The 17,113-nt window shown below is 42.8% G+C and overlaps 1 protein-coding gene across 2 annotated transcripts in view; it reads right to left on the bottom strand.

Moving 5' to 3' along the window:
• DNM3 (dynamin 3) overlaps window positions 1-17,113 on the bottom strand; it is a 354,491-nt gene that overhangs the window by 243,667 nt on the left and 93,711 nt on the right. For both annotated transcript variants that reach the window (XM_054712328.1, XM_008145852.2), the window contains exons 5-6: window positions 1,241-1,339; window positions 300-460 (exon numbers count right to left, since the gene is read on the bottom strand). In XM_054712328.1, the coding sequence (XP_054568303.1) occupies window positions 300-460; window positions 1,241-1,339 (260 nt within the window). The remainder of the gene's footprint in view (window positions 1-299; window positions 461-1,240; window positions 1,340-17,113) is intronic.

The following is a 17,113-nucleotide window of genomic DNA, read 5'->3' as shown; positions in this document are numbered from 1 at the left end:
TTATGCCTTCAACAGGTTACATATAAAAATGTGTACCCCTGGTTCTCTGTTCCTCAATAAGTATGTCTTTCTGCTTTGCGCACTGCTCTTTCAATAATATTAAGGTGGATGATTCTATTCAAGAGAATAGTAACAATGTGGCTCTAAATATTTATATTCATTTTTTAAATTCCTAACATTTAAGCTGCATGTCTTATGTTAAGAAAAAAATGAATATAAAAATAAGAAATATGAATTCCAATAGTCACTTACATATTTCCTTAATTGTTCTTGTTGCTTGAAAGCACATTTATTTTTACCTGATTAAGGACCTTCTGTAGGTGCGGGGTCCCCATCCGATCGGCAATATGTCTGTAAGCCGGGTGTGAGAGAAAAAATTTCCTCTCCGCCAGCATGGCGGCCTTGATGTCCTTCTTCCCATCAATGTCCTTCTGGCTTCTGTTCACCACCCCCACGTAACCTGAAACAGAACACACACCTCTGGTGTTTGGGGCACACTTTGTTGTTTATTTTGGGGAAATTGCAAGGCTCTCAAAGAGGCTGAATAAAAAAGGCAAAATTATTAAGGCCTGAGGAATGGGTCCCTTTACAAAACTCAACTTGAGACATCAGTATTTAACAAAGGCTGGTTGATTTGGCTAATGGCAATATTTTAGCATTAACACAATAATGTCCTTTGCCCTTAAAAGCTCTGTGCATTTTAATAAAGTATGTTTCTGCTCGGCCGGTGTGTCTCAGTGGTTGAGCATTCCATGAACCAAGAGGTCCCGGGTTCGATTCCTGGTCAGGGCACATGCCTGGGTTGTGGTCTCAATCCCCATTAGGAGGTGTGCAGGAGGCAGCCAATCAATGATCCTCTCTTATCAATGTTTCTGTCTCTCTCCCTTCCTCTCTCCCTCAAATCAATTTTTTAAACCTTTTTTTAATAGAGTATGTTTCTTAGCAGTTTTGTCATATAACAAGTAAGTCAGATTTAGAAGAGGACAGTATATATTTATGCAGTCTTTGAATATTTATACGCTTCCTTCCAACCCCTCCCTTTTTCTGTTTTCTTGTTCCTGTTAAGGAATAGTTTTCCCCGTGGATCATTTTTCATATGTCTATTCCATAAAAAGTGTAGCTAATCATAAGCCCATTCCTCACACCTGAGGCAGCATGAAAACCAAGCCTCCCACTGGTCTGCCCATTGTTTCTCTGCCATGTCATCAAAGGAATCCCTGTGGGGCACACGGTACTTTACCCCTGCGAAGAGGCAGCAGCTTATTCTCTAGAATGTCCCTGGCATCCGTTCCCTCATCCATAAGGTCCAGTTTGGTGATGACGCCAATGGTTCTCAGACCTGCAGTACAAACAAACCCGACATTGCACAGTCTGCAGGAAACGAGCAAATTGTAGAGACATAGTTCTCCCCATTTGAAGCATAAAGCACTCATATGCCTGGTCCCTTTCCTGCTCCTCTCTCTAATCTGCTACCCCAGGCTGGTCTGGGGGATTCCAATGGGATGAGGAGGAGAGTTGTGAAACCACCCATCCATGAGCTAACTTTCTATTCAACAGGGAAAAAATAAAGTTGTATCACCAAATACTTTTAAATCATGAGTTTATTTTTGTATCTTGCATACATGGCAATTATACATTTACATTTTCCTCCCAGGTACTGCACATAACATGCATGCTTACATTTTTTTATGTATGACATTATTTAAAAACATAAACACGGGCCAATGATGAGAGTGCATTAAAAATCAAGGCTTATTATTGATCCAGTTCTGGAGCTGGGTCCAGTACAGCATTAACCTTTTGCATTCGGATGTCGAGATTAAAATTACTCTTTGAATGTATCAGTAATTTGAAATATAAAAAAAAAATCCAAATAAATAAGTTTGTATGAAAAGAAACTCCAGTTTTTATTCTACTGCCGCTCTTTGTAAAATCGGGGTATTTAAAAAATTAAATCCCGAGTAAATAAAGGAATCGAGAAAAAAGCAAGCGAGTGCAAAGGGTTAAGCTAGTGACAGCCCATCAGTCCATTATGTATGGGGCCCACATCGCTCTGGGCCATGTGGGCAAATGCAGAGTGTGAGAGCCCCACAAGCCAGGAGCACGAACCAAGAGCAAGAGAGAGAGCTCCTTTGTTTAGGAGATTATATATCTCAAATTTTCCCATGCTTGCAGTGGCCACCCCTACTCTGGCCAATGACCTGTTCCCAGGTGTGACTGACAGACAAGTACCTTCCCTATGTCACTCAGACTTTCCTAGGCTTGTGTCCATTTGGCCTTCCCTTTGCTCCGTTCCAGTTATTCATAACTGGGTTCATGACAACAGGATCCATAGAATATACCGAATCACTTTGAAGGTATTAAGAGATTTCAAACTTCCGAAGGTGAGGTTGGGGGAGCATTAGTGATAGACATATAGAAGATTATGCAAACAGAGAGTCAACTATCAATCTCAAAGGCAGCATCATGGAAATGTAATCATAATTTACCACATGGCTTAGCTGTGAATAACATTTCAGAATCATACATATTCATTAGTGAAATGTGAAGGGTAAGTGTATGCATGTGTGTGTAAGTATATGTGGGTATGGGAGAGGGATACAGAATAGCTGAATCTTCTCTGCAGCAGAAAGTCAAAAAAAGAATATCTAAAATTTTTTAAAAATCAAGAAATAGTAGTATAAGAAGATCACATAAAAGTATGGAGGGGAATACAAAAAGAAAAAGCTAAAATGGTTGAAAGTGGAAGCCTCTGGAAATAAGTAATCAAGAGTTGGGAGGAATGGGGAAGGGACTGATACTTTGATTCAAAGCCTTTGGGACTGTTTTGTTGTTTTTTTAACCTACATACATTTAGAACATTAATAAAAATAAAAGTTGAATTTTAAAAGCATTTTCTTTACTGCTCCCTTATTTATAAGAAGGCTAAGGAGTCTATGCTTGGCGGTGTGCCCAAGGAGATCCCTGGCTTTTTCATGTTTAGATGTACAAATAGGCAGCTTAAAATCACCAATGAAGTCCTGCTACCAGACTGCAGACCCACACTGACAGACCTCAAAGCCTTGGCCAGAGGGTTTCCAAGGCAGCATGTTTTGCAAACACTTCACTGGAAATCTGAAGACTTAGATAAAAACAGTAATAGAGACCAATTATTGAGCCCTGATTATGAGCACGCCTCATCTAGGGCTTGAAATGACTCTATGCAGTAGGTACTACTATTATTTCCTCAATTACACAGATGAGGAAAGGGAGACTTGGAGAGGACGAGTTCGCTGTGTAAAAGCTCACAGCCTGTAGGGTGTGAAACCCAGGCAGCCTACTTCCATTTTTAATCACTATATTTTTCTGCCTTCCAATTTTTCGCTAGATTCTACAAGTGATTATCTGTGTTCTTTGGCAAGTTCATTAGATGTCTCTTTTGAGCCCAGAATTCTGGGGTGGAGAACAACTCCCAGATTTAGAAGAGATTAGATAAAGTAATAAGTAAACTGAAGAGTAATTTAATAAAATTCTTGCCCTCCAACTAAAAGGAAAATATAAATAAGTTAAGAGCTAATAAGTAATGTGTGATATTGTTTCAATTATGTTTCTCTTCAGGAAAGAATAGCCACAATGATGAGCTCTGATGAGTTCTAATGAAGACCTTGAAAAGACCCAACGCACATCAAAGGTCTGATTCTTATATGGCCTAGAGGCCAAGAGCACTGGCCCAAGCACTGCCTCTTATTAGCTCCAAGACATTAGTTTCCTCATCAGGTGTAACCACATCAATAGCAGAACCATTCATCACAGCTTACATTTGATGCCGGAACAATTATTCTTTTTTAAAATTAATTTTTAGAGAGAAAGGAAGGGAGAGAGAAACGCTGATGTGAGAGCCACCCACTACTGGTAATCGAGCCCACAACCTGGGCACATGCCTTGACCAGGAATTGAACTGGCAACCTTTCAGTGCACTGGACAACGCCCAACCAACTGAGCCACACCAGCCAGGGCTGGAATAATTTTTAACAGCATCCCCTTTAACTCTTAAAGGACTTCCTGTTTGAAGAACAAGTTATAGCCCAGCCAGCGTGGCTCAGTGGTTGAGCATCAACCTATGAACCAAGAGGTCATGGTTCAATTCCCAGTCAGGGCTTGATCCCCAGTAGGAGCCGTGCAGGAGGCAGCCAATCAATGTTTCTATCTCTCTCTCCCTCTCCCTTCCTCTCTAATAAATAAAAATACATTTTTTTAAAAAAAAAAGAATAAGTCATATGTTCACTCTGACTCATCAATAAAATGAGAAACCAGTAAGTGAGGAACTTGGAAGTTGCTGCTGTGTCCAAAGAATAAGTCAAAAGCAGAACAGACTGAAAAATCAACAAATCCTTCTTAGATTCATCAGACAAGTGGAGTCATAAAGCATTGCCCCCCCAAATTTGGAGAGACAGACAGATGTATACAGACATTTCACAACCCAGAAGCAGAAAACTCCGAGGGAACCGGGGCCCAGGAAGGAACACCTGTAATTGATGAACTGCTGAATGTTCAGTGAGGAGAATCTCAGAGTAGAAAACTGCCCGGGGACCCAGTCATAATAGGTACCCATACTTTTGTTACAGTTTTGCCTCCAGGAGCTCAACCAAATCCTCACAGTGATTATCTGAGAAAAATCCCCTCGTGCTTCCAGTGGGAGAAAACAACCTGCTTCTGAAAGTGGGTGAAAGGCTGGAAAGACACCTATCCAAAGAAGATACACAGACGGCAGGTATGTATCTGAAAAGGTGCTCTAGACCACATGTCATCAGGGAAATGCAAATTACAGCCACAGTGAAATAGTACTACGCACCCACTAGAGTGGCCAAAATCCAGAACACGGACAACACCAAATGCTGGTGAGGAAGTGGGACAACAGGAACTCTCCTTCGTTGCTGATGGGAATGCAAAATGGAGCAGCCACTTTGGAATACAGTTTGGCAGTTTCTTACAAAACTAAACATACTCTTACCATGGGGCCCAGTAATTGCACTCTTTAGCATTTACCTGAGGGACCTGAAAACATGCCCACACAAACACTTGTATGCAGATGTTTACAGCAGACGTTCTCCAGTGGGTGAATGGATAAATTAACTGTGGCACATCCAGACCATGGAATAGTAGTCAACGCTAAAAAGAAATGAGCTGTCAAGCCATGAAAAGACATGGAGGAGCCTTAAATGCCTGTTATTACTAAGTGAAAGAAGCCATCTGAAAAGACTATATAGTATAGGAGTCCAACCACATGACATTCTGAGGAAGGCAAAACTATGGAGGCAATAAAAAGATTTGTGGTTGCCAAGGGAAGGGGAGGCAGGAGTGGAAAGCAGAGCACAGAGGGTTTTTAGGGCAGCGAAACTATTCCGTACGAGATTACAATGGATAGATGTCATTATACATCTGTTCAAACCCATCGAACGTACAACACCAAAAGTGACCCCTAATGGAAACTATGGACTCTGAGTGATAACGATGTGTCAGGGTAGGTCCATGTGCACCCCTCCAGTGGGGGGTGTTAATAGTGAGGGAGGCTGTGCATGTGTGAGGACAGGGTGTATATAGGAACTCCCTGTACCTCCCATTGGGTTACTCTGTGAACCTAAAATGGCTCTAAAAAATAAAGTTTATTCATTAAAGACTATTAAATACCAACACATGTAAAGTACTTGGTACATAAAAACCACTCAATAAATGAAAGTTGTGATCTCACCAACTTTGTTTCCCATCACTGCTCTCACTCTGCTCCAGTCCTGGGCTCTCAATATCACACAACCAGATGCAGTTCTCCATGGGACCATGCATTTTCGCCTCCTCACTTCCTATCACCATCCCCCTCACCTCCACATAGCCTTCCCTTCTCTTCTTTTCTTGGTCAACGCCTACCATCTTCAAAATCCTTTCCAGGCCTGTCCTGCAGGTCCGTAATCAGACTCCCACAAGCGTACGTTTGGAGTCCTTCCTCCGTGCCCTCAGAGCTCTCTGTGTACACAAACATCAGAGTTCTGACATGACACTAGGAATCTGCTTATTTGTCTATCTCACTCAATAAGCATGTCAGGATCTCTTCAAGAATAAAATAATATCGAATCTGCATATTCTAAGCAATTCATATAGATGTCAAACAGAGTGGGAACTCAATACATGTTTATTTATTAAATAAATAAATGAACGAGCCTGACTGGTTTGGCTCAGTGGATAGAGCGTCAGCCTGCGGACTGGGGGGTCCCAGGTTCGATTCTGGTCAAGGGCATGTACTTTGGTTGCGGGCACAACCCCAGCGGGGGTTGTGTAGGAGGCAGCTAATCAATGTTTCTCTCTCATCGATGTTTCTAACTCTCTATCCCTCTCCCTTCCTCTCTGTAAAAAATCAATAAAATATATTTTTAAAATAAATAAATAAATAAATGAACGGAAAAACAAGCCTATTTATTTTTCTTAGATCCAGATAAGAGTTGAAATACAAATTTCAGAAAGGAAAGATACCATTCTACCATGTTACCTGTGTTTGTTGTCAGCACAGTGGTTTTCCTATAAGAACACTGCCATTTCTTCCATTGATGAATGCAACTAAATTACAAGTAGTGTGTTGTTTCACCTAATTAAGAAATGGGACAAAACCAAGCCAGGAACCACATTAGCAGTTTCCAGAAAAGTAATCTGGAACACTGTACACTAACACAACAGCAAAGAAAAAAAATCAATGAAGAGTTAGTGTAAACATGTATATAGCAAAATTAAAAACAGACTTAGGGAATTAGATGTCCTTCAGTTAATGCATTTTTTTTGTTTTGGGTTTTGGTGAGGTTTGGGGGGGTGAAGTAAATGTTTTGGTTTTTTTCTGCTTGGCAAAGACTATGGAATATTTTATTTCTGCAAGCAATCAGCGATGAATGGGAATAGTTTCATGGTGTGTTTTTTCCTATAAGTTTTCCATGAACATTATTTCCTTGTTACTTCCCGAAATTCTGAATAGCACAGCTTTCATTTTCAAAGTCAGGTAATATTATTCCATGTGATACTTGGTAAAATATTAAGTGATAGAAAACATAAAAATTATAGTTGCTATGGTAACAGACTCTATCTTGCTCACCAATATATGCCCAGAGTCTAGCAAAATGCTTGAAAGATGTTTTTAAAACGTATTTTTATTGATTTCAGAGAAGAAGGTAGAGGGAGAGAGATAGAAACATTAATAATGAGAGAGAATCATTGATCGGCTGCCTCCTGCACGCCCACACTGGGGATGGAGTCCCCAACCCAGGCATGAGCCCTGACAGGGAATCAAACCATGACCTCCTGGTTCATAGGTTGACGCTCAACCACTGAGCCACGCCGGATGGGCAAACGATTTAATATTTGTGGAAGGAAGAGAAGAGAGAAGAAGAAAGACAAAGGAGAGAAAGGAGGAGTCCCTGGCTGTGGGCCTGGACCTGTTACGGCCTTCCCACTCTTACCTTCTCATGCAGGAGTTTTTACTGCAGACAATAACACAGCCCTCAGCAATCTATTTGGAATCCTGAACAGATACTGCAGACAGCTGACTGCTGACCACAAAATGTTCTGGCCCAGAACGCCATCCAGGCCTCTGCCAGCAACAGCAAGGAAACTGTCCGGAGTTCCAGCTGGTGAACTTGGTACTAGATAACACCAACTCTCTCTCTCTCTCTTTTTTTTAAAGCCCCCCTTCACTCCCAAGCCACATCCAAGATCCGCTGGTCATCTCTCCTCTTCTGAACAGGAGAAACTGAAAAGCTCCTCCTACAGCAAGAGTTTCTCATTCAATCTATCGGCTCTGCTGGCACCTACTATATAGGGAACGTGATTTGCATTATATGGGCCACTATGAGCACCATTACAAGAAACTATGGTTTACACACACACACACACACACACACACACACGCACACACACACACACGCACACACACACACGCACGCGGGTGCATAGGAACTAAAACTGCTTTCTGAAAGGGTTGGCTCCAGCTCTGTGCGTCATCATGGCTTATAAAGATGACAACACAAATGTGGAAGGAGCCCTGGCAAATGATAATGTTGGCAATCCTGAGCAAAGCCAGGCAGGCAGGAAGTGGAAAGCAAGGGTTAACTTTACAGGGAGATATTTAAGTTTATAGCTCTATGCTTCCTGAAGCTGCTAAAACTATTGGTTTTTTAAAAAGTCTTCTTTAACAGGAATTTCTGCAGGAAAAATAACTGCATATCTGAAACTTGACAGCCACAAACCCACTTTTTAAGCAATGAAACAAATTAATTTCATGTCATACTTTTAAACTGCCAGACACTTTCTAAGTACTTTGCAGATATTAACTCGTTTCATAACAACCCTGTAAGGAAGGAATTACAATTACCCCCATTTTACAGGTGAGGAAACTGAGGCACAGAAAAGTTAAGTCAGTTGCCCAAGATCAGAAGCTGGTAAGGAGTGGAGCCAGGATTCAAACCCAGGAAGTTTGGCTCCAGTTTATGCTATTAAACACTAGGCTGCCCTGTTTTACAATACAATTTTATGTTGTATGTTTTTATTTATGTAATTTCTTATTAAGGCAAAGTTTCTGTAAAATGTCTCTTGGTTATTTTAGCAGAACAGCTTGTCCTTCATTCCAGCAAACTGCCCACTTCCTCCCTTTGCGGCCATTCTGCCAGTCCTCTCACTGTGCCATCTGGAACCATCTCTGTTGTCACCAAATTGCTCCAACACACTCCTGCTCTGGTCTAAACAATGCTTCTCACTTCCTTGCTGTCACTAACACCCAGTTCTCTCCCCCATGCCTTTTTGGTGGGGACTGCATGTTTTCCTGAGCTCCCTGGAGCTCAGGGTTGGAGGAAAAGAGAATAGACATTAATGAAGTTTTCTTGCTCCCCGGAGCTGCTCCAAACCTAGTTCTTCCTAGTTGCTGCCATCTAGGAAATACCCAGACACCACCATATTCAGCGCGCGCGCGCACACACGCACTCTTAATTGAAGGTTTTAGTGTCATGCTATTCCTTACTATCCTTACTTCCACCATTATCCGAGCAGCTTTGTTGTTTGTGGAGATGATGTATCCAGTTCTCTTATGTATTTAGTTTCTTGGTCTCTCCTACTCAGTGACTGTTGCCTGCATATGCCATTTTAGCAGTTTCCTCCCATGATCACATCCTGGACATTTGTAATGTGGACTTGTTCCATCTGTACATCATAAACTCTTACAGTCTACTCTATAACCACAGACTCCTGTTCTTCCCATGCCTTTGCTCTCCTACCTCATCCAGAACCCCATCCCTGAACCATCCCATTTCCCCCAAAAACTTACAGGTCCTGTCTGGCTTCACTTTCTTCCCTTCTTCCAAGGATTTCACAGTCCACCTTTCCAATGAGTATTTTTCCAATATCCTCAACTCTTTTGCCCACTTTGTCTTCCATCCAACAGATCCTGCAAAATTCTGACTCAAAAGCAATCCAAATATTTGCCTGTCCAGCCCCCTGGCTGCTTGATGCACATGCACTCTGCCTCAATGGAGTCCTTCAGTGTTGCCCACTTGCTCCTTCTTCCTTTCCCCACAGCGGCTGTTCAAAATACCTTGCTCCTCAAACATCTTACACAACCCCCTGCTCTCCCATCCTCCTTTCCACCCTCCACTCCCAGTTTTTTCTCAGCCCATAGCCTTGCTTCCAACTTAGAAAAATCTACGTCAACAGGCAATAAATTCTTCAAATGCCTCTCCAGATACCTCCAAATTAACCACTATCTGCATGTACTTTCTTACTTCATTCCTGTGTCAGTGGAAGAAATGGTTCTCCTTCTATTCAAGAAACATTGCAGAGAAAGAATAGAGGGAGGAAAAGGGAAAGAAAGGAAAGGGGAGGGAGGATGGAGGATGGATAGGGGGAAAGGGGGAGAAGAAGTATGGAAGGGGGAGGGAGGGAAGGAGGGAGGGAGGGAGGGAAGATGAAAGGAGGGAAGGAGAGGAAGAAAGAAGAAAGGAAGTGAGTTGGAGGGAGGGACCCTGAAATCAGCTAGGGAAAATGAAAGTCTTAAAGAAATTTAAAAGTTTTGATTTGGTTTTTTTAATGGTCATATTTTATAAATAAACTGCCACAAAATAACTCTATGGATCTGGTTTGAGCAGATATTCTGGGGATGGCTTGTAGAATATGTTTTTATAGCAACTTTTAAAAGAACTACTACTATGCCAATGGTAATGTCAGAAGTTTGTGGTCGCATCAGAATTCAGGAGTAAAGATTTAAATGTATAAGTGACTATTAATTGTATTTAAATGTCTTTGAATTTTTTTAATCCTCACCTGAGAATATGTTGTGAGTTGTGTGTGTGTTTTTTAATTGACTTTATTTAGACAAAGAAAGGGACAGGGAAGGAAAGAGAGAAACATCAACATGAGAGAGAAACATTAATTAGTTGCCTCCCACACACACCCAGAGAATGGATAGAAATGGTGATCTATTTGGTGTACGAGAGGGGACCACACTCCAACCAACTGAACCACATTGCCAGAGCTAAAGGTCTTTGAATTTTGAAACTAAAAGACATGAGAACACAATTGTTCTTTAATACTAAAGTCATTTTAATTAAACACTTCCACTTTGAATAGCAATGCAACACATTCATATCTTATATAATAAAGGATAATACGCAAATTGACCATCACGCCCTCACAAGATGGCTGCCTATGACCAGGCTGGCAGGGGGGTTAGTGAGGGACGACCAAAGGACTGAACAGCAGGCTGCATGGGGCGACCAGGCCATTAGGGGGGCCATGAGGGGCGGCCAGGATGGCAGGGGGGACAGTTGGGGGCAACCAGGCCAGAAGGGGGGCAGTTGGTGGTGGCCAGGCCAGCAGTGGGGGGCAGTTAGGGGCAACCAGGCAGGCAGACAGGTAAAGCAATCAGGAGCCAGCGGTCTAGGTTTATGAGAGGGATGTCCGACTGCTGGTTTAGGCCCGATCACCGGGATGGGGTCTAAACTGGCAGTCAGACATCCCCCGAGGGGTCCTGGATTGGAGAGGGTGCAGGCCGGGCTGAGAGGACCCCCGACATGCATGAATTTCATGCACCAGGCCTCTAGTATTAATATAATGAGAATTCCGGAGAAAAGATTCATATCTCTAATTTGCAATTAAGGGAGAGATTATATTTTATTGCTTTCTTACATATTTTTTAGACTTTCTCATAAACTGTATTCCTTTTTCACATACAAATTTCAACATTCAACCTCCACAAAGAGCAACTGAGGGAAAATTCGAACATGTTCATGCCACGTCTCTACAGTGACCCCCAGTGGCTGAAGGAAGGAACATGTCAGTGTTAGCAATCCACATCTCACATTTCCTTTCACACTGATAAAATCTTGATGACAATAACACGTTCCACTTTCATAGCACATTCACTTCTGGCAATGTGCCTTCACACTTCTCTCTTTCATTCCTATTTTTATAAAATAATTCAAATACATATCTATTCATATTCCTGATCTAAATCTATTCTCCTTCTTCTCTTTTACAGTACATTTCACAATCAAGTTCATTTTATCTTTCCCAATAAAAACAGCATGTCTAAAGAGCATATACTTTTAAGATCTACTCTCTTAGCAACTAAAAAAGCTTTTTTAAAAACCTATAAGATAAATATTCTTTGTTGTCAAGTTTCCAAGTCTATGGTTCAACATATTTTTTATGGTATATATAAATCTTGATATAATTTTAGACATAATTCTATGATTCAACATACACTGAGTGGCCAGATTATTATGATCACTGAATGCATAATAATCTGGCCTCTCAGTGTGTGTGTGTGTGTGTGTGTGTGTGTGTGTGTATTGGAGGCCCGGTGCATGAATTCGTGCATGGGTGGGGTCCGGCCAGCCTGGTCAGGGGGAGGAGACATGGGTGGTTGGCCAGGCCTGCCTGCTGGTCGAACTCCTGCTCAAGTGGACAATTTGCATATTAGCCTTTTATTATATAGGATATACACTGAGTGGCCAGATTATTATGCATTCAGAGATTATAATAATCTGGCCACTCAGTGTACATTTTAAAAGCTCGAATGGAAGCTTTCTACACTAGGGCCAACCTATTCATCAACCTACAGATGAACTAATTACTCTCTTTTGCAAATGGGCTAATTTCTAACAAAAGCTTGAACAAACCTACTTGAATTGTACATGCATGGAACTCTTAACATTCAAGTACATACAATGCAAAATAGCAGCATGATTTAAAATGTGCATCTGTAATTCCCAGACTTCAGAGTATTATGGTATGATGATATATTGCACACACTTCCTATCAAAGTTCTGATCATACAGGAGTGTAGTGTCATGTGTTTCTGTGCTCCCCGCTTTCTTCAGAGCAGACGTTTAAGTTATTCCCTGATCAAGCCTAATACACAGTAGATGCTCATTTAAAAGAATGAGTGATTGAACAGAACTGATATAAAAATTATTTTTTTCAAAGACCAGGAGCCTTTTTTGTTTTAGCCTCTGTTCTTAGCACTTTCTACATTAAAGAAAAAATCTAATTGATTCTATGAGTCTCTTCATGTTAGAAATACTAAGATAAAAATATATCCCTTAAGAAGTCAAAACATGGCATCTATGAACAATTAAGTAATTTCTTCTTAAAGTATAAAATATGTTCACACATACAAATTGATTCAATTAATAGCAGGGAGGATTTTGGCTCATGTGCAATTATTTAACATTTATTGACTTCTTTAATTTGGTCAAATATTTAAGTCTCAGAATTTCAAGGTAAGCTGGGAATCCAACTGAACAGAAAAATCGCTGCAGACAGGCTACATGGAAACAGCTTTTCTCCATGGAGTGCTCTTGTATTTGCATTTGATAAATACACTCATCAGATTCTGAGTGCGACGTAATGCCTGATGCTTGAAACTTCTGTTCAACTTAACAGCACCGCCAGGACCAGACAGTAAAGTAGACGTCTGCTAAATGTTGCCAAAGGTCAGTGACTATCAGTTTACATCACCCGTGGACTTTAACTTTCTCCAGATTGAAGAGGGAGACTTGTTGAAAGCAAAAAGCTTGAGGAGGTGGGTTGGACACACCTCCACAAAACAAATAAAGAAGTCTGCCTCCAGCTTCTGATAAATTCACAAATTTCATCTCAAGAGAGGATGGAGCCCTCTTCCCAACCAGAGGAATCAATCCTCAGGGAGAGGTGGGTGTATATATATACATATATATATGCAAATTGTCCGGGACGCCATAATGTCATGACCGCTCAGGAGGAGGCTGCACACGCAGGTGGGCGGTACGGGACTGCGTGCGAGGTGAGGCAAGCCACGATGGCACAGGCCTGGAGACAGGGGGGGCCTGCCCAAGCCACAGTGGCAGCTTAAGCAGGCCCAAAGCGGAGACATGGGAGCCTGCCAGCCACGGCGCTCCAGCAATCCTGCCTCTGTGCGTGAACTGCAGAGGAAACACCTTTTCTGACCGCTCATTGGCTAAGCTCCTGGTATGCCACTCGCAGCGTTCTTGGTAACTTGGGTAATAAGAATCCAAGAAGGTGATCTAGGGCTTTTCCACCTCACTCCTGGAGGAAAAAACGAAGGTCCGCTACTAGAGGGGCTAAGAAATGTCATATTCTGCCCTAGCTGGTTTTGCTCAGTGGATAAAGCCTCAGTCTGCAGACCGCAGGGTCCGGGTTTGATTCTGATCAAGGGCATGTACCTAGGTTGCAGGCCCCGACCTGGCCAGGGCCCATGTCAGGGCTCATGCAGGAGGCAACCAATCGAAGTGTCCCTCTCACATTGATGTTACTCTCTGTCTTTCCCTCTCTCTTTCACACTTTCTAAATACAATGGAAAAATATCCTCAGGTGAGGATAAAAAAATTAAAAAAGAAAGAAATGTCATATCCTATGAAAGAGACATCTTGAAAATGCCTAAAGAAAGTTGTCATTTTTTCGTGGTGAAAAGACTGGAGTCTATGTTGATGAAAACACCTTGGCGGCTGCGGCGGCTGGCAATAGCAGCAGCAGCAGGGTGATGGGGTTGGCACCTTCCCCTGATCAGCCTGGTTGCCTCCCACAGAGGGAGGCCAGACTGCAGGGAGCGAGCCTAAGCTGTCAGTAGGACATCCCCTGAGGGCTCCCGAACTGTGAGAGGGGGCAGGCTGGGCTTTGGGAACCCCCCACCAGTGCATGAATTTCATGCACCAGGCCTCTCGTATATGTGTGTGTGTGTGTGTGTGTGTGTATATATATATATATATATATATATATATATATACACACACACACACACATAGGATATATACTTAGTGGCCAAATTATTACGCATTCAGAGATCATAATAATCTGGCCACTCAGTGTGTGTATACACACACACACACACACACACACACACACTGAGTGGCCAGATTATTATGATCTCTGAATGCGTAATAATCTAGCCACTAAGTATATATCCTATATAATAAAAGGCTAATATGCAAATTGTCCCCTCGACCAGGAGTTCAACCATCAGGCAGGCCGGCCAACCACCCATGTCCCCTCCCCCTGGCCAGGCTGGTCGGACACCACCCATGTACGAATTCATGCACCGGGCCTCTAATACACACACACACACACATACACACTGAGTGGCCAGATTATTATGCGTTCAGAGATCATAATAATCTGGCCACTCAGTGTATATACTCCAGGATGAACTCTGGTCATGCTAGCTTTAGAAATAAAATTCATTTTCTGTGAAATAAATCACCATGAGAGGAATTTCCAGACACATTTGCCTCCCTGGTGAGGCCTTTGAACAGCCCTGTATTGTAGACGACAAGCTTGATGGGTGATGCTGACATATGGCTGCGCCCAGAAGATAAAAGGCACAGTCAGAGTCTTCATGGGTAATGAACTTGTGCTCAGGTAATAAATCAACACCCCTGTTGGGATGGACTCCTTGGCTTTCTATAACAGATAATGTGAGTGTCGCATTATGATGAACTGCTCAGCTAAGGTGTAGCGGTATCTATAAAACACATGGCTGTTTGTGTCATTTCTCCATTAATGTGGAGTCTTCATTATATTACCATTACAACCTACCAGGAAAAGTGAACATTACACCATCATAAATAAACTCAGTATGATAAAAACTATCTCCCCACCAATCAATCTAACCAACTAACCTCATCTGTACCCATATCCTCTGCTTTTCCTACCGTTAAAATGAGAAACAATATTCAATCCTCTTCTGTGTAGGGCAAGGACTCCCACAGGTGCTCTACATTATATCTCCCTCCCCTAATTAAGGATTTTTCTTCTATTTATCCATTCTTTATCCTGCGTCGCCTACTCTTACCCCATCTCTGTCCTTCATCACCAATTTTCTCTCTCCTGGGTCATTCTTATCAACACACAAACATGCTATAATGTCCCCCACCTTTCAAAAACATTCTCTTGACCTTGTACTACTGTGTCCCATTTTTCTGTTTATCTCAACAGTGAAACTTGGAAGAGTTTCGGTCTATCTTCTGTTTCCACTTCCTCACATGCAAGTGTCTTTTGAACCTCCTCTAAAACAGGATTTCCTACCAACCCCTTCCAATTAAGGTCACCAATGAATTTCATGTGCCAAATTATAGGGTCAATTCTCTACCCTCATCTCCATTGGATGAGCATATAATAGTCTGGTTTAGACACAAAGACTGGAGATAGCGAGGACTTAACCAGGTTCAAGGCTGCTTTGCTTCTGTTTACTACTGAATATTTCAGCAAGCAGTGGGAAGGATTTGTGGGCTAAGAATACAAGTGGCTCAATGGGGGCTGCTTCCCAGCACCTCCCTGGCTCCTTGCAGAGGAGCACTTTAAGCTTGAAGATGAATACAGCCTATGAGGACTGGGGAGACTGCCAGGCCAGAAAGGCAAAAAACACTGTTACACTGCCTTTTAAGACACTAGGTTGTACCGCTTCATGACAATGGAAGGGAAATCTCACTATCCCATAGCTAGCAACTCCTGGGCTCCAGTTCTTACTGTGTCATCCACCTTCCTCAAGGCTAAGTGGTAGGCTTAGCCTTGACCTTGATCTCTCTGCAGCATTGGACACAGCTAATCACAAGGTCCTTCCTAAAACCCTCTTTCCTGTGGCTTCTGGAATGCCACTTGGTTCTCGGCCTCTTCTCAGTCGCCTCTGTTTTTTCTCCTCCTCTTCGTCGGGGTTATTTCCTTGGTCCTCCTTCTCTTCTCTGTCTTCATTCATCTTCTACGTGGTTTCAACTCAACTGGTCTCACGAAATTAGACACTATCTGAATGAGTTCCCTAGAGCTGTCCCAATGAATCCCCACACACTGGTGGCTCAGAACAACGGGAACTTAGTGTCTCATGGTTCTGGCCTCCAGAACTCTGAAATGAAGGTGTCAGCAGGGCCAAGATCACCCCCTTTAGTGGCTCCTGGAGTCCTTGGCTGTGGCAGCGTAACTTCAATTCCTGCCAACATTTCACCTGGCCTTCCCTATGTCTCTCTCTCAAATCTCCCTCTCTTTTCTCTAACCAAGACTGGCCATTGGATTTAGAGTCCACCCTAAATCCAGGATGATCTCATTTCAAGATTCTGCAAAGAGAATCCATTTCTTTTCGAGGTAAAACAAAAGATGCCAGGAGAGGCAGGTGGCGGAAGCCAAAGGAAAAATATCGGTACTTTGTAATCTAAGCCACAGTCGGCGAGGGGAGGCAGGGCGTTCTCCACGCAAGGCCCTCGCCCCAGTGCAGCGGGACTCCGCCAAGGTTCCCAGCTGGGAGGGACCGAGGGACAAAGAGAGCAGCCGCCCAAAGGCACTGGTGCCATGACAGGGCCCCTGTCCTCTGGGGGTGGAGGAGGGGGTGAGGGGAAGGGTGAAGCCCATCAGAGCAAATGGCCACAGGGTGAGGGGCCGCTTACCCAGAGGTCACAGGTCAAGGAGACAGAGGCCCTGGGCAGCGTAGGGTTCCATTTTTAGCTCTGCCCTTTAACTGCTGTGTGCCCTCGAGGAAGTCCCTCGCCCTCTCTGTGCTGCAGTAGCCTCACCTGTACAATGAGCACGTGAACAAGGGGGCGGAGCCACGTGATCAGCCAGAAGTGGGTAT

Source organism: Eptesicus fuscus, chromosome 22, assembly GCF_027574615.1.
Source record: "Eptesicus fuscus isolate TK198812 chromosome 22, DD_ASM_mEF_20220401, whole genome shotgun sequence".
NCBI classification, from domain to species: domain Eukaryota; kingdom Metazoa; phylum Chordata; class Mammalia; order Chiroptera; family Vespertilionidae; genus Eptesicus; species Eptesicus fuscus.
Note: the sequence above shows the minus strand (reverse complement) of the source record. Positions and strands in the feature narration are given on the sequence as shown.